General features: G+C 34.2%; 1 protein-coding gene across 1 annotated transcript in view; it reads left to right on the top strand.

The window, feature by feature from the left end:
- The first annotated feature begins 397 nt into the window (after window positions 1-397).
- Window positions 398-22,803, top strand: part of ttc29 (tetratricopeptide repeat domain 29) — a 56,421-nt gene continuing 34,015 nt past the window's right edge. Inside the window, exons 1-5 of the mRNA XM_041263705.1 lie at window positions 398-567; window positions 1,485-1,598; window positions 2,847-2,936; window positions 12,072-12,295; window positions 15,501-15,683. Of these exons, the coding sequence (XP_041119639.1) occupies window positions 1,489-1,598; window positions 2,847-2,936; window positions 12,072-12,295; window positions 15,501-15,683 (607 nt within the window). The 5' untranslated portion in view covers window positions 398-567; window positions 1,485-1,488. The remainder of the gene's footprint in view (window positions 568-1,484; window positions 1,599-2,846; window positions 2,937-12,071; window positions 12,296-15,500; window positions 15,684-22,803) is intronic.

The following is a 22,803-nucleotide window of genomic DNA, read 5'->3' as shown; positions in this document are numbered from 1 at the left end:
ATCACAGTGACTTATCTGTCAGTAATTTGTAGCTAGAAATATATTCTTGAACTCTGCAAATGCTACGGGTACAGCTACCACTGCATTTCCCTTAACTGAACCTGTAACTCAGAATAAGGCCTTTTCCCAAGCTTGTTCAGTTTAAGGTGATACGCATGTATAAAACAAAACCATGTAGGCTAATATTTGCAATATTAACAACACAACTATTTAAAACAAGGTGTAGAACATACACCACTCGAACGATAGGTGTTCGCACAACTATTAGTTCATGCAGTAGAACATATTAATAATACCTACCTCAGTAAGATAGACAATTACAGGCATTTCCTGGTTAAGCAGACGAATGAATGGGCTCTTCCGGAATGTTGCTATAGAGACGGCGTCTAATCTACAAACCTGCTTGAAAACAACGCGGGGTGAAAGAAAGAGAAAAAGAAAACGAATTAAATAAATGCATTTGCAACCAAACTCTTACCAGGCGTAAACGTTATAACAATATTAACCGCAAAGGTTGTAATGTGCTGACTGCTCGAAACTTTTTCCGCTGAAACCAAAACAAAATCTGTAAGTTTTTTCACTGCATATTTAGAGCCTGTGTGTCTCTGTGTTAATTGCATTAGTTACCTTATGCGGAGGATACCAGCAATTAAAACCAAATTAAATAAAAAATAAAATAAAAAATGTAACAAACTAACCTATTAATATGAATAGTAAACTAAAACCAATCATGACATATTGTGACGGCAATAGAATATATGCCGTTTTATTTATTTATTAGTTTTATTATTGGTAATCATAGTCATTATTATTATTTATTATTATTATTATTATTAGTCGTAGTATTATTATTTTGCTTTCTTTGGTTTAGTTAACTAGACTGTAAATATCTCATTGCTCTAGGAAAATAAATGACGTTTCAGACAGATTTAAGAGTTGTTTTAAATAATAATATCAGTTCTAGCATATATCTGATATTGATTAGCCAAAACAATGGATTACATTATCAGACACATTTAGAATAATGTAGGTTTAAAATAATACTTTTACTCATGTCACTTCTCATAAATATCTCGTGTGTAAAAAAAAGAACAAAAATTAATACATGCATGTGTGACTAAATAATGGAATGCTTTGATTGAGAATTAGGTGATGTGCACCAGTACCAACCACATGCTTTCACTGTAAATATAAATATTTATAAATATTTACGAATGAATATACAGTAAGTATACCGTGCTGAAACAATGCTGATAATACAGTACAAGTACTGAATAAATGTATCACGCATTGACGGTCACTGGGAGATTATTATTGGTAGACGATGGTTTGAAGTGAAGTATTTTAAGGTTATCCCAGGTCCTGAAATAGGTATTTTGTTTTTTATAATTTTTTATTTATTTTTTTAAAGAAATTTACATTAAAAAAAAAGTTCTAGAGAAGTACATTATTTCGTTATTATTTTTTGTTTCATTTGTTTACAGTAAAATGAGTACTTTGCCTGCCATGCCACAACATGTGGCGTTCCTTCCCAGTATAACTGCACAAACGCCCAACCTGTCCCCTGCCCAGCAGCAGCTTCCTAATTCTAGATCCCGGTAAGTTGGTTTGGGCTGTGCTTTAGTATTTATCAATCCTGCTATGCATATTGAAAGAATAATTGGCCTTTTAAGATGAATGTGGGATGTCTGCCAAACAAAAAATGTCTTTCATGATGTCTTCATTAAACTCAAGCTGACAATATTGTGAATCAAGCATTGAAATAAACAGCCATATACACAAACCTGTATATGACTGTTGTTGGCTTCTTGTGTAGTGTAGGAAAGGTTATTGAATATCAAAGTTGATTTTAATCACAACCATTTACTTTGAAAAACATTTAAATAACATACAAGTTAAAGGTTTTTAAACAAGGCCAATTTGACTAGAAATAAATCAAAGTGAAGTGTAAGAAAATTGATTTTGTTGTCAATCCATGGAAAAAAAAAGAAAAACAAAAAACTCAGGTAATATGTCGGTTAAAGATTTGTGAATAGCTTCCGACAGAAGTGCTTCGTGGACAGGATTCAGTTGTGAAACATGGATAACCCGTAATGAGGAATGCATGAGAGGTGTCAGTGCAGAATATTTCAGTTCCTCTAATGTTGCACTTTAATAAACATTCAGGTTTTCACTACTCATTATTTATTTATTTATTTATTTACTTCTTAGCCGACACCCTTATCCAGGGTGACTTACAATTGTTACAGAGTATCACAGTACAAACTGTCATATTATAATATCACATTACAGATAAGAGCAGTAAAAATCAGTAGAAAATAAGATCAAATTCAAATAAGAACATAAAGAATACAGCATCTTTTTTTTTTCTACACTTCAACCATGGCTACTTTGCAATTATCTGAGATGACTTAAAACAGTTGGGTACTGTGCTTGAAAGTCACTAGTCAAAAGTGATTTTGTTTTATTTGGTCACTTTTAAAAGATACTTCCATACACAACATTGTATAAACATTTATTTTATATGGAATAGTGTTGTGATATTTGCATCTATATATCCTGGTTCCTTGATCAAACAGGAGCTATCTTAACTATTTTATTGCCCAGCACCATTTTCACATGACACCTACATTTTGTCATCTGCACATTAAACAAAATAATAAAGTAAAGGAAAATAATGAATGGCCAAACAAAATATAATAAACTGTGGAAGAATGTTAAATATATAGATGAAGTAAAATGAACATCAAATTTGTTTATTTGGAATGTGATCTTTCAACAAAGTAAATGTAAAACAGAAATAAGAGTACATAAATGCATTTGTTCAATTTTGTGTTTCTTTTCAGGATTCACAAAAAGGACAAAGATATTGGACCATCACATGGCTTAGGAGAAAAACCCAAGCAGCCAGAGCTTTCCAAACTAGAAATCGCAGTGTGAGTGATTTTTAGTAATAAATATTTCATTTGTTGACAGATTGTGACAGATTTGTTGGATGCCGTGTCACATATAAATATGGCTACACTTAAAAAAAAAAAAAAAAAGAAAAGAAAAGAAAAACATGTTTTAAAGTAATAGTGAGTAATTTTGCCAGTTTGTCCATTTTCTATACAAATATTTACAGCAAAAACTGGTCTGTTACAGTAACACTGATTAATGTTTTGTAGAACTGATTTTCTGTAACAGTGTACCTAATGTTGAAAATGGTATTGCTGATAAAACTTGTAATTTTCTAATGATATAATATAAATAGCATGTGAGTTATTTACTATCATGACTAATATGACAATTTTTATTTGATAATAATTGAATTAATCCATTTGTCAATTTCTGGAGTGATGCAACTTGTATTCTGCATTAATACTGTATATACATGTAAGCCGAATCTCCAGTGCCCAGTATTGTCAATCTGTGATGCAATTTGATAAAGGAAAAAAAAACTCCTTATGCTCTGTGAAACAGAAACTGGGAACCTAGCAGATGAAATGAACACTGCTTTATGTTAATGACAGGCAGCTCCTCTCAAATACGGTAATTAAAAGACGAGTATTTCTCTGCACTAAAAACTGGGATTCAAGTCTCTTAACATAGCTAAAGGGTGTGAAGAAACTTCTGACTAACTTCTGACCATTATGTATTATTTTGTAAGATTTACAAGAAAAGAAAAACAATAGTGAATGATTCTATTTATCGTGTACACTTCTAGAAAAGTAGGGATGAATAAAACATAACATAAAAATGCTAATTTACAACAAAAGGGATGCTAACTAAATCTTCAGCTCTTCAACCTTCTTCCTCCAGTATACTCTGATGCTCAAATAAAACAAATATTGCAGGGACAGCAAAATAATACCCTAAACTGTTTAAGAAAATTATTTGCCTTGAAAGTATGCAAACCAAACAAAAAGAAATATACAAGAACTACTAAATATACATATTATGTTTGTAAATAAGTATCTCAACCAAATTTTTGTGTGATATGTTCAAATATATATGCCAAATATACATTCTGATTTTATTCTGATTTTTAGGATTGTGTATATGTTGTATTTATATATATATATATATATATATATATATATATATATATATATATATATATATATATATATATATATATATATATATATATATATATATATATATATATATATATATATATATATATATATATATATATATACACACACAGTGCCTATAGAAAGTCTACACCCCCTTTTCACATTTTCACATTTTGTTGCCTTATCCACCTGGAATTAAAATGTAATAGCAATCTACACATCCTACCCCACAATTAGTGCTCAGAAATTTGTAACCAGTAGCCTTCAAAATCACACAGAAAGTTAAGTGTCCACCCACCTGTAATAGTTAAATTGCTAGTCACCTTCAAAATCACAGAAAGTTGCCCCCACCTGTGTTAAATTGTAGTGACTCACATGATTTCAGCATAAATTCTGCAGTTCCTGTAGGTTCCTTCTGCTGGATAGTGCATTTCAAAGCTTTGGTGCTCAACCATGAGCACCAAGATGCTTGTAAAAAAGAACTCTGGGACAAAGTTGTTGAAAGTCACAGATCAGGGGATGTGTATAAAAAAATATCAAAGGCCTTGAATATCCCTTGGAGCATGGTCAACACGACTGTTAAGAAGTGGAAGGTGTATGGCACCACCAAGACCCTGCCTAGGTCAGGCCGTCCCTCCAAACTGGATGACCGAGCAAGAAGGAGACTGATCAAAGAGGCTACCAAGAGGCTTTTATGGCCAAGACTGGTCAAAGTGTGCATGTGACAACAATATACCAAGCACTCCACAAATCTGGCCTGTATGGTAGGGTGGCAAGAAGGAAGCCATTACTCAAGAAAGCCCTCCTTGAATCACGTTTGAAGTATGCAAAAAAACATACAGGAGATTCTGTAGCCATGTGGCAGAAAGTTTTGTGGTCTGACGAAACTAAAATGGAACTTTTTGGCTAAATGCAAAGCGTTATGTTTGGCACAAACCCAACACAGCGCATCAACCAAAGAACACCATCCCTACTGTGACGCATGGTGGTGGCAGCATCATGTTATGGGGATGTTTCTCATCAGCAGGGACTGGGGCACTTGTCAGGATAGAAGGGAAAATGAGTGGAGCAAAAGTACAGAAAAGTCTTGAGGGAAACCTGCTGCCCTCTGCAAGAATGCTGAAACTGGGTTTGAAGTTCACCTTTCAGCATGACAACGACCAAAAGCACACAGCCAAAGCTACACTGGAGTGGCTAAGGAACAAAAAGGTAAATGTCCTTGAGTGGCCCAGTCAGAGTCCCGACCTAAATCCAATCAAAAATTTGTGGCATGACTTGAAGATTGCTGTCCATCAACGCTTCCCAAGGAACTTGACAGAGATTGAACAGTTTTGTAAAGAGGAATTGTCAAATATTGCCAAATCTAGGTGTGCAAAGTTGGTAGAGACCTATCCCAACAGACTCACAGCTGTAATTGCTGCCAAAGGTGCTTCTACCAAGTATTAACTCGGGGATGGAGACTTATCCAATTATGAGCTTTCAGTTTTGTATTTTTAATATATAATTTTTTTCTCAATAAAAATGTTTCCCCTTAACAGTGTGGAGTTTGGTGTGTAGATAAGTGGAAAAAAATCCTTATTTAAATGCATGAAACTCTGAGGCACTGACACAACAAAATGTGAAAAAAGTTCAAGGGGGTGTCTCTGGACAAAATATAAATGTTTAATACTGTAGCCAATATGTGTTGCTTTGATTAAGCATGGTTTCCTGATTGGTGTGCCCACATTCACACAAGAGATGTTGTTTACTTTTAAACGGGTAGCATGGCCATTTTTTAGTTTCCCACATTTTCCATTGTGCGTTATTGTACATTGTACAGTGCATTTACTATATAATATGAACTCTGCAAGTAAGACAGAATTCTGTGTTGAATTGATAGAATCTTTAGTTTGGCAAACCCCATGTAATGTGCTGTTTTTTTAAGATAGCATTGGTAAATAACAATTCATCTGCTGTAACCAACAGTATCACATCTTCAAATCAATTATCTTCATAAACAAAATCCTATAATCCTTCATATACAAACCTATAATAACCTAGCATATAATGCAATGCCTGTGTATATGGCAGGGTGTTCTTTTAAACCCACTGAGGGTTTTAATTATTATTAAGTATTTTACATGTCCCTGAGGTTGAGCTACATGCAGGGAGTACAGTAGTATTTCGAATTTATAGCTTGTAAACTAAGAAGTGATTAAGTTTTACATCATTAATTGATATTTCCCCAGGTTGTACTTGCACTTTTTTTTTTTTTTATTCTACATTTGGTAAGCAGAATTTTAATTTAGAGAGATCTCGGATTTAAATCAATAAATATTTTAAATGTTTTATTTAAACCACTTTTAAGATTTCTGCAATTTAAAATAAATAAATAAATAAATGGTGGGCAAAGAGTTATTTACATTATGGGTTCTTAACATTGATTTTGTGAGAGATTGAATTTTAGATATTTTTAAACTACTTGCATGGATCTAATAATGGATTTTAAATTAAAATCCAAAATATGTGATGAATTCGCAACACAAGTTATTAGTTATTGCTGGTATCTTTTATTATCTGGAACATTTTAGCATTAAAAACACATTTTTCTTTTTGTTATTATACAGACATACTTTAATACTTGATGTATAACCTGCACTTGACGATGTTCAGTTTTAAGAATATTACAGTATCATTTGTTTAGGAATCGCTTATTAAATCAAACTACTTGTAACATATAGGGAAAATCCCTGCATGTATAAAATATATAGGATAAGAGATATACTGCAGTGAATAGTTTAAAATACAGAATGAGCTTTGCTAAAAAAAAAAATTGTTTTGTTTTTTTGTTTTTTTTTAATATGACTAGTAGGATCTGTCTGCCATAAACTTTCTGGGATTCCAAATCCTGTTATCCTGTGTTAATCTGGCAGAGTCCTGAATTAAAATTTTTTTTTTTTTTTAAATTAAAACTCAGATTGAAGTGTTACATTTTTGTGCACTCAAGTGTAATTATGGTCTAATCTAACAATAACAATAAATAATCAGTGTTTAGCCTGAAACCTATTTTAGGTACCGGTATGCCTTCAAAAGCTTTATATCAATGGTAGTGTTCTTTGTTGTGTTTGTGTTTTCTTGTTTGCATATGAATACTTGTTTGTCTTTACTGTTGGAATTTCAAAACAGGCTGTAGCCCACTGTTTATAAGATGTACAAAATGTCTAAAAATAAGCTTTGGGAAATTACTCAACGTGAAGTGACTTCATGACTAATAGCTAGTAAATTATTATTATTATTATTATTATGGGTTTGGATTTAATTGTTTTACAGGGCTTATCTATCTGTATGGATCACCTGCTGTTTAATATTACACCAAAACAAGTTCGTAAGCACATTTTATGTTACATATAATACCTTTTTCTATTCAGTTAGAAATTGAATTTTCTCTGTTCCAATAATGCAGCTGCACAATTAAACCAGCAGGTGTCCCCAGAAACCACACAACAATTGTTACACATTGTTATAATAATTTCCTGCAATGCATTTTAAAAGTAATTTATTTGTAGTTTTTTGGATTATCTGTTTTAAACGAACACATTTTGACAAAAAAAAAAAAAAAAAAAAAAAACTTTCAGCTAAATCATTACACAAATAAACTGTTTAGTCTACGACTACTTTTTAGTCTACTACCACGAGTCAGACACTAATGCAGAAATAAAGCCAAAAGACAGTGGATCTGTATTTATGACCATGACTTTAACCACTTACATTTATTTACTGTTTAAGATAAATAATATATGAAAAAAATATTTATATGTAAATATATCTAAACACCATTTCTGTGTTCCTGTATCTCATCAATTTGATTACAGGCAAACCTGTTTAATAAGGCATCACTTAATGTCACCTTCCACGTGTTATTACCACATTGAATTTTCATGCCTGAATATAATACATCTAATATAATATAAGACTCTGTTTAATATTAATGACAATTATCAGTTAGTCAACTGATTTCACCTCCTCTTCAAAATAGACATTTAAGATTTACATTTAAGTGTTTGTACAGTATTGAAATATACGTCTGTGTGTATACACAGTGTATATTCAATGTGATGTGCAGTACAGTACTGTAAACTACTGAAAACGTTTATGAACAATACAGTACATTAACTGGTACATAATAAAATAAGCATATTTGTTGTATCAACTCTTCTTTTGTGTTTGAATGCACCTGATAAAATTAGCTCTGTGGGTTGTTGAGATTTTTGTATTGAAGTGATACTAAAAACAACGACTATAATTTGGTTATTGTGGCATCCTTATGTTTAGTTTGTACTGTGATATTGATGCCATTGACTGTGCATTGTCAGTTCACTTTTTATGTTAACAGTGAACTTTCTAAAAGGTAGATGCATTACAGGAGCATATATGGTCTGAGAATCTTCTAGTCATAGGTATACTTATTTTATTTTTGTAGATTTTTCTTCTGAATTTGTATAGATTCAAAAGCAAAATTTTATTTTTTATCCTTGACAACAAATTTTATTTTAGAGAATCAAGCTTTGACTGAATGTTAAATGCTGATCTTAAGCATTGCAACAGTTACTATTCAGTACAGCCATGTTAACAATATAATACACTACAAATTAAGGTTATACAATAATCTTATCATCACTTATCATATACTTAAAGTATATGAATTTTTGACTTTGTTAAAAATATATATATATATATATATATATATATATATATATATATATATATATATATATATATATATATATATATATATTTTTGTTAATTTAGTGACATGTTTGTATGTTTTGATATTGGTTTTAAAACCAGAATATTTCTTAAAATTCAGTTGATTCAGTAATATGGTATACAAGTTATTGAATATACTATTCTAATTAAACTAATAAAGTTATAAAAAATTGTGCTAGTGCCCAAGCGATTTATAAGGATTCTATAATCTGTGACTAAGACTTATGTACATCAAAAGTATTATTATACTTTTTAGAATGTGTTGTATCTCTTAAACAATGTGTTAAAGCAAGCCATATCAGAACTTTGATTATAATACTTTTATTTTCAGAGAGAGACCTAAATGAGGTTGTTTGTCTTACATGTTTTGTGAATGCCATCTGGCCCACTTTTTTTTTTTCTATGCTCTGAGCTCTGTGTAAGTTTTGTATGCGTTCATTTAATGTCTACTTTCTAAGTTTTGTTTTTGGTTCAGTGTTCAGACTCTGTCAGAGAAAGGTAGACCATTATTTCCAGGACAAAAGACAAATGAACACCCAGCAGTCCAGATAAGCTATGTACCTGCCGTTTTTCCGAATAAAAAAAATTTGAAATACACACTAAATTTAAATGTAATGAGTAAAAATATGCGTATCAGTTTTGCTGCACAGCTTTCCTCCCCTAAAACCTCCACTAACAACTACATATCCTAGAATAAAGTGGGCGCTATTTAGCAAATATGTGCGCAGCCTCTATCGCTAGAGCAAGAATGACAGCGTCAGCAAAGCACTGCGATAGCCCACGAAAATGTGATTTAGAAGTCGGGTCTCATGCATGGGCTAACGCACATGAAATAGCGAATCATGCGCCCAGCCAATCAAAGCACACTGGGGGAGTAAGGTTGCAACCAATAAGGATTCAACATTCCCTTCAAGAGCACCTGTGTGTCTGCGATTAACGAATGGAGGGTATTTCGAAACCAGAAAAAAGAAGTAAGACAAAAGCACAACATTTTTATAAATGTCCAGCAGCCCAAGTAAAAAATAAAGTTATATAATTATTTTTTTGTTTGTTTCACTTGCTGAGCAAGCGACAGACAGGGGGAGGAAGGGGCACATTTCTTTTAGGCATGTATAGCTCACCTTCAAACTTCAAGCACCGTCGCTGCCTTAATTATATATGTTTTTCTGTTAAAAAAATATACTGACGGTATGCATTTGCATCTTAAACAACAATAACTAAGTCTGCATTTTTATGCAGACTTACTTTCTGTTATGTGAACCCCTGTCTATAAGGCTTTGTCTGACCTGCCTGGCACTGGAACCTACAACACTAGGGGCTTCAAGTTCAGCATCTAGCCTCAAGCCCTGTAATCTTTCCTCTGTAAGTTCAACATCCATTACGGAAAGCTATGTTATATAAAACACAACAAGCTAGGATGATATTGCTAACCTTCTGAGCAGTGTACGGTAGTGTTCACCCAGAGACATCCAGACATCGGAATCACATATTGAGGATTACAGATGTTTGCTCAATTACAGTATGAGCACATTTAAAGGTATGGTTATACCTCTGTTCGACAGGGGTCTTGGGGTTGAGCAGCAGTGAAAATAGCCACCACTTCAGTGGATACCCATTGTCCCCTATCAACCAGCCTCTCATACTGTCATCCCACTGAAACTCAGCTGCCACCTGCGAATTAGCGAGGATAAACAAGTCATGAGCGGAGCAACGACAGTGTGCATACACATTTGTGAGTAGTTGTTGGCATCACAGAACACACACTACTTGCACGTTATGATCTACGTAGAAGTGCCTATTCTGTGTTGGTGCACGTACCTTTGTGCTTCAAGCAAACTGTGTGCTCCACATGTCTCCTTCCAGGTCAGCCTGAAGCAGTTGGCAGATGTCAGTGATTGTTTGTCTGTTGAGGCAAAATTGCTGCATACATTGTGTGTCAGACAGGATCAGAAAAGACAGATGACTTCTGTATATTTGGGGACGTCTCCTCTTCCTCTTCTCTTTGTCGGGCCATGTAGAAATTATTATTTATTTATTTATTTATTTATTAGCATACGCCCTTATCCAGAGCAACTTACAATTGTTACAAAATCATAGTACAAAGTATCACATTAATCCAGTGCGCACTCCACATTTATTTTATTTCTCTTTTTTCTCTCTCTTTTGTTTGCCTGCTTCCCTGGTAGTTTTACCGGTATTTATAGTCGACCATGTAATTTGCACACAGTTTAGACATGGTTTCAACATGTCAACTGAAATGCAAACGCTAACGCTGTTGATGGTTTACTAAATCACTACGTTTCTATGTAAATGAGGACACTCCCCTAAAGTTCAGCCCATGTCTAGCACTAACGCTGACTTGGCGAGATCGCAAAAGCATTTTACGATTACTTTCAAAGTTTGCGAACACTGCTAAACAGGGCCCAGTGTCTTCAGTCACTAGGCAACTGTACACAAGAAAAAACAACCGTTATCCCATGTCTGGCTAGCCTGTTGACTTTGCAGCCAATCACAGTAAGAACAAGTAAAATTAGAAGCTACACAGGTTGAAGTGTAAACACCCCAGTCTGCTACAAGTCCAATCCTACCCCAATTATCATTAAAGATTGTACAGTATTTATCGAGATTACTTATGACTTTAAGGTGATGTTCGATTTTGCCCCCTGAAAATATATTTTACTCTTTCAGTGTTAAAATTAGAGGGTAAGTTACTCCCAAACCCCAAACCTTATCTAGAGCACTGCCCCTAAGTCATATATGTTTCCAGGAGTTCAAATGCATGGGGATGTGAGACGTAGCAGGGTACAAAGTTGAAATGTTGAAAGGTATGCATACATGGATGTGCTTTAAATTTAAATAGGGAAAAGGAAAATCTTTTGTATGAAAACTTTTGCTTTTGTGGATGAGGAAAAAAGAGTTACAAACAATAGATGTCTACAATTTTTTATTTCAGCAAGACTCATTAGTCTGTCATGCTTGAGATGCAACCATTGAAAAATGGGTTGTTAGTGTATATACTCACATATACCTGTGTATTAATATAAAAATTGTGTTGGATAGTTATAGTTATATATTTTCATTAAAGATGAATATCATTTTCTGTCTTATTGCACTAACCACCCCTGTTTTTCAATGGTCACACATAAAGCATGACAGATTGATGCATATTTTAACACATGTAATTGACTGGAAAAACAAATGTATTAAGGGGTTGATGCATTGGAATTAACCTTTTAGCACACTTTCTCTTTTCTTTATTCCCAGTTACAAGAATTCACACAAACACAACATCTGCGTAAACATGCTGCGCGAGGGTTATCATAAGTCCTTCTCTGAGTTTTTTGCTCTGATCCAGAAGTGGAACACCTCAAGGGAGGCTGCAGGGCCTGGGTCAGCCATATGGCAGGAGGAGCCCCTTGAGAAGCAGTCTGATAAGCTGGATCAGCTTCAGCACTTCCTGACCAGGGCCGAGGCATCCCAGAGAGCAGGTAAACAGGGGAATTCTGGGTACCATAGCAGCAAGAGCAGCAGCAGCAGGTGCCTGGGGGGAGGATTGGAAATTGTTTCATCTACGAATTTGCTACGTTTCTGTAAATTAGCAAATAAAAACTTTAACCTGCTGAGTTCTACATTGTACTGCAGATTCACAGAGTATGTCATTTACCCATATCTTTAAATTTACATTCATTTTATTTTTTTCTAACATTACTCTTATAAAAGTTTTTTATTTTTTGGTACAGTATTTTGCCAGTTTTACCGTGCTTTTACTTTATTAGATTTTTGCTTTGCTTTTACTATGGGAGTCTTTTGGGAATCCTTTTTTTTATTTATGAGTTATATGGCCGGTGCTTTATGAATGCATAACATCAAAAATGTGGCAATAGTTGCCTGAACTCTAGACACCTCTGTAAGCAGAAATATATTAAAGTCACTGTTAAAGTAGTGTTATTGCAAGCTTTTATATTGTAAGAGAAAATTAATAATACAAAAATTGATATCCTACGAGCTAGACTCTGAACTTTAATGGTGATTGTAACAGTTGTATTTTTTCTATCCATCAGGTTTGAAATAATAGAAAAAGATTGAGATCCTTTAAAATATGTTAAAACATTTGTGCTGACATTGTCTAATGTTGAGCACTGACCCATAAGAAAAAATATAAGGCACTTATAAATTATTAAAAGGACGAAGATGAAAAAAAAAAAAAAGTTTCCACACCATCTAGACTCTTGAATTTTGACTATGTCACAGTTTGGCATAGATATTTTTTGTTTAAAAAAAAAAAAAAGTTTCAACATATATATATGCCCTAATGTGTAACGTAGAGTATATATATGATATTTGTTTTAAATATGCCCTGGGTGTACCCTCTCACTAATACTGTTTACACACTAGGCTTTAATATAGTAGTGACAGCACACATGTGCTAGATGTGTTATTGTGTTTTTTTCACACCTAATCCTATTACCTTTTTACTACCTGTATAAACATCCAGCCCCCTGTTGATTGCATTCTGGAATTTTTACACAGATCAAATGAATGTAATGAACTGTCAAATAGTTATCAGCAAGTGTAAGCAAGTTCATGGCTTACTCACTGTGAGTTCTGGGTTAGCTGTGAAGGCAATATGGATCTATTGCACAGCAATTCCTGAAATAAATACAGAATTAATGTGAAAACAGTATATTGTAGATCCTACTAGTAAAAGAAGAAATCGTGTGAGCCATCTGCCTTATTTTCAGTCCATTGAATAACAGTCAACTTCATTCTTCAGTCCCAGGCCTCTTCTTTCAAGAATATTCATTTAAAATAAAATAGAGCATACAATGTGCCTGAATTATGCCAAAGAATGAAGCAAACCAACCTGTCCATTAGTGTCTTTCTATAAAAGGTGCAAAGAACTGCCTGAAGCATGCGGTTAGTATAGCTAATGTCATTTATTCATTACAAAGGCAGATAAAAGCATTTTGGCATCCCTATCGGCTATTAACAGATCATTCCTATAAATGTAAACCTGGCTATACAGCAGACTTATTAGCTTTCTGACCTAACATGAAATTCAGCCAAGACTGAAAGCAAGTGGAAACTCCGTTAAATTTGTTCTTCTATTATTTTTCATAATTCAACGACTGTAACACTGTGTTACCATAGAACTGAATTTACAGATACAGTGAGTCATCTTTCCTGAAAGTGTAATAGATGGAAAGGTTTTTTTTAATAAAAGGTGTGATTTTTTTTTTTTTATCACTTTTTGTATTTACTGGTAGAGACGTGTATTTCGACAGTACATAAATACCGGTATATAGATGCTACAGTAGAAAGCAATTTGAAAAATTTGAAAAAATTAATTTGAAAAAATCTGCAAAAAAAAAAAAAAAGAGCTGAAATCTACATATCAAGGATGTTCGTTCAATGTAACTAAGTGACATTCAGTGCAGGTAGGCAGAGCATATATAAAATTTGCTGCAATTAAAAGATTGCAGTTCAGTCTTTTAGGCATGATAGGGACAGACATAAAACAGTGCCGATACAAAATTAGCAAAAGTAGTGTAAGGTATTTGGAATAACTCAATTAATCTGACATCTTTCAGTTCCGAAGAAGTTGGAAAGCAGCATAGCAACCCATCCAGGAAGAATAAGTTCCACAAGTCAGTCATTTCAGTTGTAGATGCTCATTAGAGGGAAACCCAAGGCAATTAAAAAAAAAAACATAACAAATGCTCTGGCTTTTTTGTTCTATACCACATCATGGATCATTATTGCTGTGTTTCCTGTTTGACAATGTAGGCAATAATCCTTATACTATCAGTGCACTAGAGAGGACATTTTGTAAAGAGCTTTGAAACAGACTTTAAAGTTATTTGTGTAAAACATTGTCAGGATGTTAACAATGAAAATATAAATGACAGTTACATTATTTCAACAGTTGTAGCTACACTTGTGGACGTGTAACTGTACATATTTCCATACCGGGCTACTTATTTAAGGCTTGGGAAACACTAGTAGCTGGTAAACCGAAACCTTTTCTCACAGAAGCCAACATTGGATGGTGAAAATACTGAGAAACCAAAATGCAGCACCAGCATGTTGGGACAATGTGATTTTCTTTTCTTGCGGATCTCAGTTCATTCACAGTGTGTGGGCATATTTGGGTCAAAGAAGAACAAGCGATCAAAGCTTTTATGCAAAGGTTCCATTGCAGCATCACGTACCATTGACATTTTGAAAGGGATTTCTGCTTGCTCTTACTTGACAACCAGCAGTTGACTCCCCAAACCAATCTGTTCATGAAAGATAGTGCTCCCACACATGGGTCTCACTAAGTTACTTGCTGTGGAAATAACCAACAGGAATCCAATGGAAAACAACTTGTACCGTGGGTCTTAGAATTTGATCTAGCCTTAGAATTTGATCTAACCATGAAATGCTGCTATATACTGTAGCTAGACAGTATTATAAAATTCCATTCACATCACACAATGCCACGAGAGAGGCATTTTGATGCAAGGCTTTAGAATCATCAGTTTCAGCACAGGTATTTTAAGAAAGAGAAAATACAATTTTTCAGATGAAAATTAAGCAAATTGTCCAAAAGGTTTTTACAGCGAATATGCATTATATTATCCTTTTAAATGTATTACAATTTCTCATTTGTGATATTTTTACATAGTTTTTTTTTTTTTCATTTTCAAGGCCGTTATGAGGAGATGTATACAAACCAGCTTTCACTGGCCCATTATTTCAATAATTCAGATGACAAATGGCTTTCTCATCACTTCTTTGAATCATGTCTACACACTTCCAAACTGGTCAAAGACGGTGGACAAAAAGAAGCAGAAGCACATTCAAACATGGGCAAGGTCTACCTGGAACAAGGTAAACAGGATCAAATATATGACAATATCTACCTTGCATGTGGGTTTTGACTAAAATTATGTAAATGACAGCAATCATTAATCTTCTGCCTTTTTATTTACTTTGACATAACTATAGAAAAGGAATGAGTAATATATTCATTACGCCTGCATATGTTGTTATTTATCTTAAATGCAATTAGCAAAATATATTTTTTTATGGTTACGTATAATGTGTGCCAGGTTGCTTCTTTACCATTAAATTATAAAGCATTAAAAGACAAATGTGACCAACCTATGGTACATTATTGCTTAAATAAATGATCAAATGTTTGTAGATCTGCTCTAAATATTTTAGAATATATTCATGGTGGTCATGTGTTTCTCAAACCTCCTCTGGCGATCCAATTTTTAATGCAATGCGATCCAATGACCTCTGTGGAATCTATTTAATTGCAGTACATATAATATGGAAAAGGATTTATAAATTCTGCATTGAATACCTTAACAATTTAAATGTTTATATATGCATTAAAGTGTTACAGGTTTTCTACATACCAGTAATGAAATAGAAAAAAAATTATGAAATGTTTAAGTTTTTACATTTAGAATTTCGATATTGGGTATGTCCTGAAAGCATGGTTTGATGATATTCTCAGAATTTCAGAAAGGATATTGAAAATGTATTTTTTTTTAAAAAGATGTCACTTTATTACACATACTTTTTTTAATGTACCGGTACAGCATGTTCACAATTTATTTATTTATTACCTGATTTTTATTCCGATCTTGATCTTGTGATCTCTGCTTAGGTCATTTTTTATGCCTAAAAGTGTTCCTTTTAAAACAACTGCCTCTGCTTCTGAAGACTTATACAAGTTAATACGTGGAGTGGTTTGAAAATGCAGTTGTAGGGAGCAGAAATTACTGTTTCACAACACTAGTGTATATTTTTTAAACTTGCGGTGGTGGAACTGTTCAGCATTATGTCTCTGCTTTACAGTAACAAGCATTGCATCCATGTGACCCCACCTCAACTCAACAAATTTATAACATACTTTAAGGAAATGTTCCTTTCAGTGCAGTTTGGAACACATTTGTCAGTAAATTTAAGTAACATACTCAGGGGTAGATGTACTAAAGTGTTGCAGCTGTCGCAGTAGTTGCAAACCAGTTGTAAACAAGATGAGAGTCTAGGGTAGAATGTACTAAACAAGCGCAATGAGCGTACCTGCATAAATTCACAAAAATGGGATGGAGATGGAGATGGTATAAATGAGAGTTCTCAAATATTATAATGAGATGTACTAAAGCTGCCTTACACTTACAATTACATCAATATGTTAAGAACTTTTGAAAACCTTAAAAGGCAGTATGAAAAACAGTATCCCCTAACCATGGCCACTGTATTTGCAGCAAGAAGGAGACTTCAGCAAAAGCAAGTGATTTGTAGGATGAGAAGAGAAAGGGTATTTCATACCCACATTACCCTCTTTGATTTAAATGAAGACCAAATTAAGCATTGGTACAGGCTTGGCAGCCACATAATTCTTGAGCTGCTGTCTGATTGAAAAGATGACCTGGAGCTTGTCACACAGAGAAACCATGCTATTGCTGCAGTGGTCAAACTATTGTCCACCCTGCATTATCTTGTCTCTGTTGCTGCTGTTGCAGGCATTTCCCAGTCCGTTTTTTCCTATGCGTTGCCTGTTGGTGAACACCCAAATTCCTATTTTTCCCTAAAAGCAGGGTGTACTTACAAGCCTTGAAAACAAATTTCTACTACATTTCTGGTTTCCCCAATGTGCTGGGAGCAATAGACTGCATACATGTACCGCTAACCCTTCTAGCTCATTCTGAGCATCTGTATAGGAATAGAAAACACACCTATTCTATTCAATGTGCAGGTGGTTTGTAGCTGTGCACAATTTAGCACTGCACCACTGACTAACTTAAATAAAAGATGACAGTATACTCTCCCTTGTATTCGTATTAACGAGAATTGAGTAAGTATTTTGTGTTAAATGTTTAGGCTACTAAGTTAGAAATAATAATAATAAAAAAAGCTAAAATCATTTGATTTCAATGTAAAATAATCTTTTGAAAAACAATCTGGGCAAGAGCAGTAAAACACATTATTAACCAACCAGGCACAAGGTGTTTTGCTTTATTACTGCAGCTTAGATTCACTCGTATACCAGTTCTCTGCACATGGAAACCACATTTTCACAATATTTCACTAGTAATCTTCAAAAACAGCATGAATACTTTATGAATACTTTATGCATGGCTAATTTACATATCAGCCTGCACCTTTCCCATTCATTTGCATGACGTCGGGTGAAAAGCACGATTTATTTGAGTAAAATAAACTGAGCAAATGGAAACCCAATAAAAGCATTTTACACTAAACATTTTTCTCATGTAAATGTCTAGAGTTAAACAAAAGAAAGTTTGCATGGAAACCCCATGTATTACTGCTGCTTTGTGGAATTTAGATTTTTATTTACGTTCTTTCAGTTTTTTAACTGCTGAACCCCAGATTTTTAAAGGACTGTCAAGTTTCTGTGCATTCTTTTACTGTTTTCCTACCAAAATGAACGCAATATTTACAGTAAGCTCCATCAAATTATGCAAAGACACAGGGCTCTCTGTATCATTGATTTTTCTTTTGTATCTTGACTTTTTTTAGGTTTTTGTGACTTCGTAGACCTATCCCAGATATATTATCATTTTTTCCTGATTTACAACTCCAGTTTGTGCCTGTTGTTTTACGCATGTCTCTCACTGGTGTAGATTCAACTAGCTGTTCATATGTGAAAATTCCTGTTTAAACATTTACAGGATTTTAGTTACTTTAAAATAAAGCACCTTAAAATATAAATTAAACCTCAAAAAATGTGTTTATTAATAGTCTATATTAAATAACAATGGCAATAAATGCATTTTATTTTGGTTTATTTTATATTTTAAGGTGCTTAATTTTAAACTTCACATTAATAATAGAAAGGAAACAAACCATTGCAGAGTTCTTTAATTAAACATAAACTGAAATCTCAGTAATTAATTATGTAGTGCATAGACAACTGAAATACGCTGAAAAGTGTTTACTTTCGTAGCCTACTGAATGTACTGTAATTTTTTCCTTTACACAACTAAAATATACATAAAGTTTTCTGCGATATTCTTAAATAAAGCACTAAAAGCACAGGGAAGCATGTCGAGTACAGGCGAGTACAAACGTGGTAAACTGGAGAATTACCATGCAAATTCACAATGGTAAACGTCCACATATAGAAACAAGCTTAGTTTTGTTTATGCTTTCCACTTTTGGGGACCCTTTCTTTTAGATCCACATTTTGGTTTGTTTTCACTGTGCCCAGGTTCTGTGCTACATTTAACACATCACATTCAGTTTGTCCTGTTTGTTTTTTTATTTTCTGCTGCTTTCTTTTTTGTAAACCTCCTAAGGTCATGCCTTTTTTTCTAATGTCAAGTGTCTGTTGTTTACAGTGTCCCAGTGAATTTATTTTGTTAGTTATCTCTTTCCATGTTTCTTTTCTTAATGTTTTTTGGCCCTGCACAGTGTTAAATATTTCTTGATTTTGTTCCATTTCAGTAACAGGTCAATTTCGTCTTTGTGGAAAATTGTTTTCCTTTTCGTTTTGGCAGGTCCCATAGTTGCATCAAGGTTGGAGTCTGCAGAAGCCATAGCTTGATCCTATTATATTTGCCTACTACGTCTTTCTGTTCACTATACCACTCATTTTGCCAGAAAGAAGGAAGTTCTAAATATTGGCTTTCAGTGTTGTGAATTTATTTTTATAATGAGATGCAAATTCCGATCTCTCTTGAATAATGAGCAGTAATTTATGCTGTTAGTTAAATTGTGATGATATTGCAGTAGTTGTTCACGTAAAAGAGACATTTAGTACATTGCATGCAAAATTTCTACGAAGGACGGAGGATACGAATTTGTAGTATTTATGAACATTTAAGTAACATGTTTTTCTTCGTATGTTTATTTCTATTATATACTTTTTATTATTTATTTATTTTTTTAAACAGTGTACAACATTTTACAGCTATTTGTCCTCATCTAACATCATGTCCCATGATGGTCAACTGGAACACTGCTGCAGCAGATACTTCACTTTTCTTTTAAACACCCCTCTATATACGGACAACATACTGAAATATTCTTAAAAGTCTATATATGTAGTTATAAAAATATCTTTTGAAAGGAATTTTGAATTAAGTTTATATTTAATGGGCCTGTAATGTGTTATTCCACACCCATCAGAGTGATACATGTGGACGGTAATGTTTAAATTAGATTATAAAATGGGTTGTGAGATATCTGCATCCTGAATGGCTGATAGGCATTCCAAGCCATTGAATCATTACAGTACAAGCAACGGGAAAAAACAAGTCCCAGCAACCAAGACTTTTACAAACAGATATTATTGCGGCGAACGTTTTAAGAACGTTTACAAAAATAGTTTTGAATTGGCTGCCTTTTTTTCCCCAATAAAAACAAAATAATAATACAATATCAGACTTCCTCCAGGTAAATTTTAACTTTCCTGGAGGATTTAGACTGCACCAGTTTGGTAACGGAACCGACAGCAATAATTTAAAAAAAAAAAAAAAAAAAGGTCAGGAAAAAAAATGAAACCGTGAGTACTACAAGACATCCACTGTATATCTATATATATAGATATACAGTGCCTTGCAAATGTATTCAGACCCCTGACCACTTCTCTCATATTACTGAATTATAAGTGGTACATTGAAATTTCGTTCTGTTCGATATTTTTTTTTAAAAACACTTAAACTCAAAATCAATTATTGTAAGGTGACATTGGTTTTATGTTGGGAAATATTTTTAAGAAAAATAAAAAAACGAAATATCTTGCTTGCATAAGTGTTCAACCCCTGTGCTGTGGAAGCTCCCAGTTTGCACCGATGAAAGAAATTGCCCTAACGAGGACACAGTTACCTCACCATTGGCCTCCACCTGTGAACCATTAAAGTTGCTGTCACATTTTCTGGATAAAAACCCCACTGTTGAAGGATCATTGGTAAGGCTGTGAATCTGAAGGAAAATGAAGACCAAAGAGCATTCTGCAGAAGTTAGAGATAAAGTAATACAAATGCATAGATTAGGGAAAGGGTACAAAATAATATCCAAGTGTTTGGATATCCCAGTGAGCACAGTTGGATCAATAATCTGGAAGTGGAAGCTGCATCACACCACCCAGGCACTGCCAAGAAAAGGCCGTCTCTCAAAACTCAGCGCTCAAACAAGAAGGAGACTTGTGAGAGAAGCCACAGAGAGGCCAACAATCACTTTGAAGGAGCTACAGAGTTCAGTGTCTGGGAGTGGAGTAATGGTGCACCAGTCAACCATATCAAGAGCTCTGCATAACACTGGCCTGTATGGGAGGGTGGCAAGAAAGAAGCCGTTACTCAAAAAGTAGCATCTGAAAGCACGTCTGGAGTTTGCCAAAAAGCATGAGAGTGACCCAGCTGCGATGTGGGAAAAGGTTTTGTGGTCAGATGAGACCAAGATAGAACTTTTTGGCCAAAACTCAAAGAAACCACTGGTGTCTTCTGCAATCAACAACGGCCAGGTCGACCAAGGAAAACAACAGCAGTTGATGACAGAACAATGACCAGATTTGTGAAGAAAAACCCTCAAACGTGTCAGTGAAATCACCAACAACCTCCAGAATGCTGGGGTGAAAGTGTCACAATCTAATGTTCGCAGAAGACTTTGGCAGCAGAATTACAAAGCTATACTGCAAGATGCAAACCTCTGATCAGCACCAAAAACAGAAAGGCCAGATTAGAATTTGCTAAAAAGTACAGAGATAAACCAGTACAGATGAGACGAAGATTAACCTTTGTCAGAGTGATGGGAAGGCAAAATTATGGAGAAAAAAAGGAACTGCAGATGATCCAACGATTACCACCTCATCTGTGAAGCATGGTGGAGGTAGTGTCATGGCATGGGCATGCATGGCTGCCTCTGGAACAGGCTCACTCATCTTTATTGATGATGTAATGAAAGATGGCATCAGCAGAATGACTTCAGAAGTGTACAGAAGCATCTTGGCTACCAATGTACAAGGAAATGCCACCAGACTCATTGGGCGGCGCTTCACAATGCAACAGGACAATGACCCAAAACACACTTCCAACGCGACCAAGGAGTTCATCAGGGGAAAAAATGGAAAGTTTTAGACTGGCCAAGTCAATCTCCTGATTTAAATCCGATGAACATGCATTTCACTTGCTTAAGAGAAGACTGAAGTCAGAAACTCCCCAAAATAAGCATCAGCTGAAAATGGCTGCAGTAAAGGCTTGGCAAAACATCTCAAAGGACGATACCAAGAGTTTGATGATGTCAGTGGGTCGCAGACTTGCTGCTGTTATTGCATGCAAGGGATTATAATGTTGTATTAATGGGTTTATTGTCTGACGATTGTAATTGAGGCAATATACACTGTGTTTAATTATAGACCTACATTTATACCTGTCATATCCATAAATCAAATATAAAGTTTAAGAAATGTACAGAAGATCATCCCATGGAAAATTGAAAATGGATATATTCCTTTTTTTTACCTGTGTTGCCACAATTAATTGCAGAAAACCTGCAAGGCATAGTAAGCCTATTAATTAATAGCCTAAGCCTATTAATTGTAGTCATGATTGAAAAATTAATAATATTAATGATGATAACAATAAATAAAAAATAGACCTAATTAACCTAACAGATAATAACCTAATAAATAAACCTAATTAACCTGCCATCAAAAAACTGAAGAATTGAATTGCCGCCAATCTCGATCACTCTTGATCTGCCTGTCTCATCTCAACCCTTGACAATCAAACCAAAGATCAAACCACGCACTTGTCTTGCCTGCTCACGAATATTCATGAGAGCTGGCAATTTCTGATTACACTGTGGTGATAAAGAGCTCTTGTCAGGCAAATTGAAAACATCAGTCGTAGAAATAATAACTCATATGTGTTAAGGAGGTGTATGTATAAATAAATCCAGATGAATCTTGCTAAAAAAATGCAGTCGTTTTCAACAGAGATATAGAGATAGGAGAAAAGTCGCCACAGGA

Source organism: Polyodon spathula, chromosome 1, assembly GCF_017654505.1.
Source record: "Polyodon spathula isolate WHYD16114869_AA chromosome 1, ASM1765450v1, whole genome shotgun sequence".
Lineage (NCBI taxonomy): Eukaryota > Metazoa > Chordata > Actinopteri > Acipenseriformes > Polyodontidae > Polyodon > Polyodon spathula.
The sequence above is the reverse complement of the archived record's forward strand: the minus strand, read 5'-3'. Positions and strand labels throughout refer to the sequence as shown.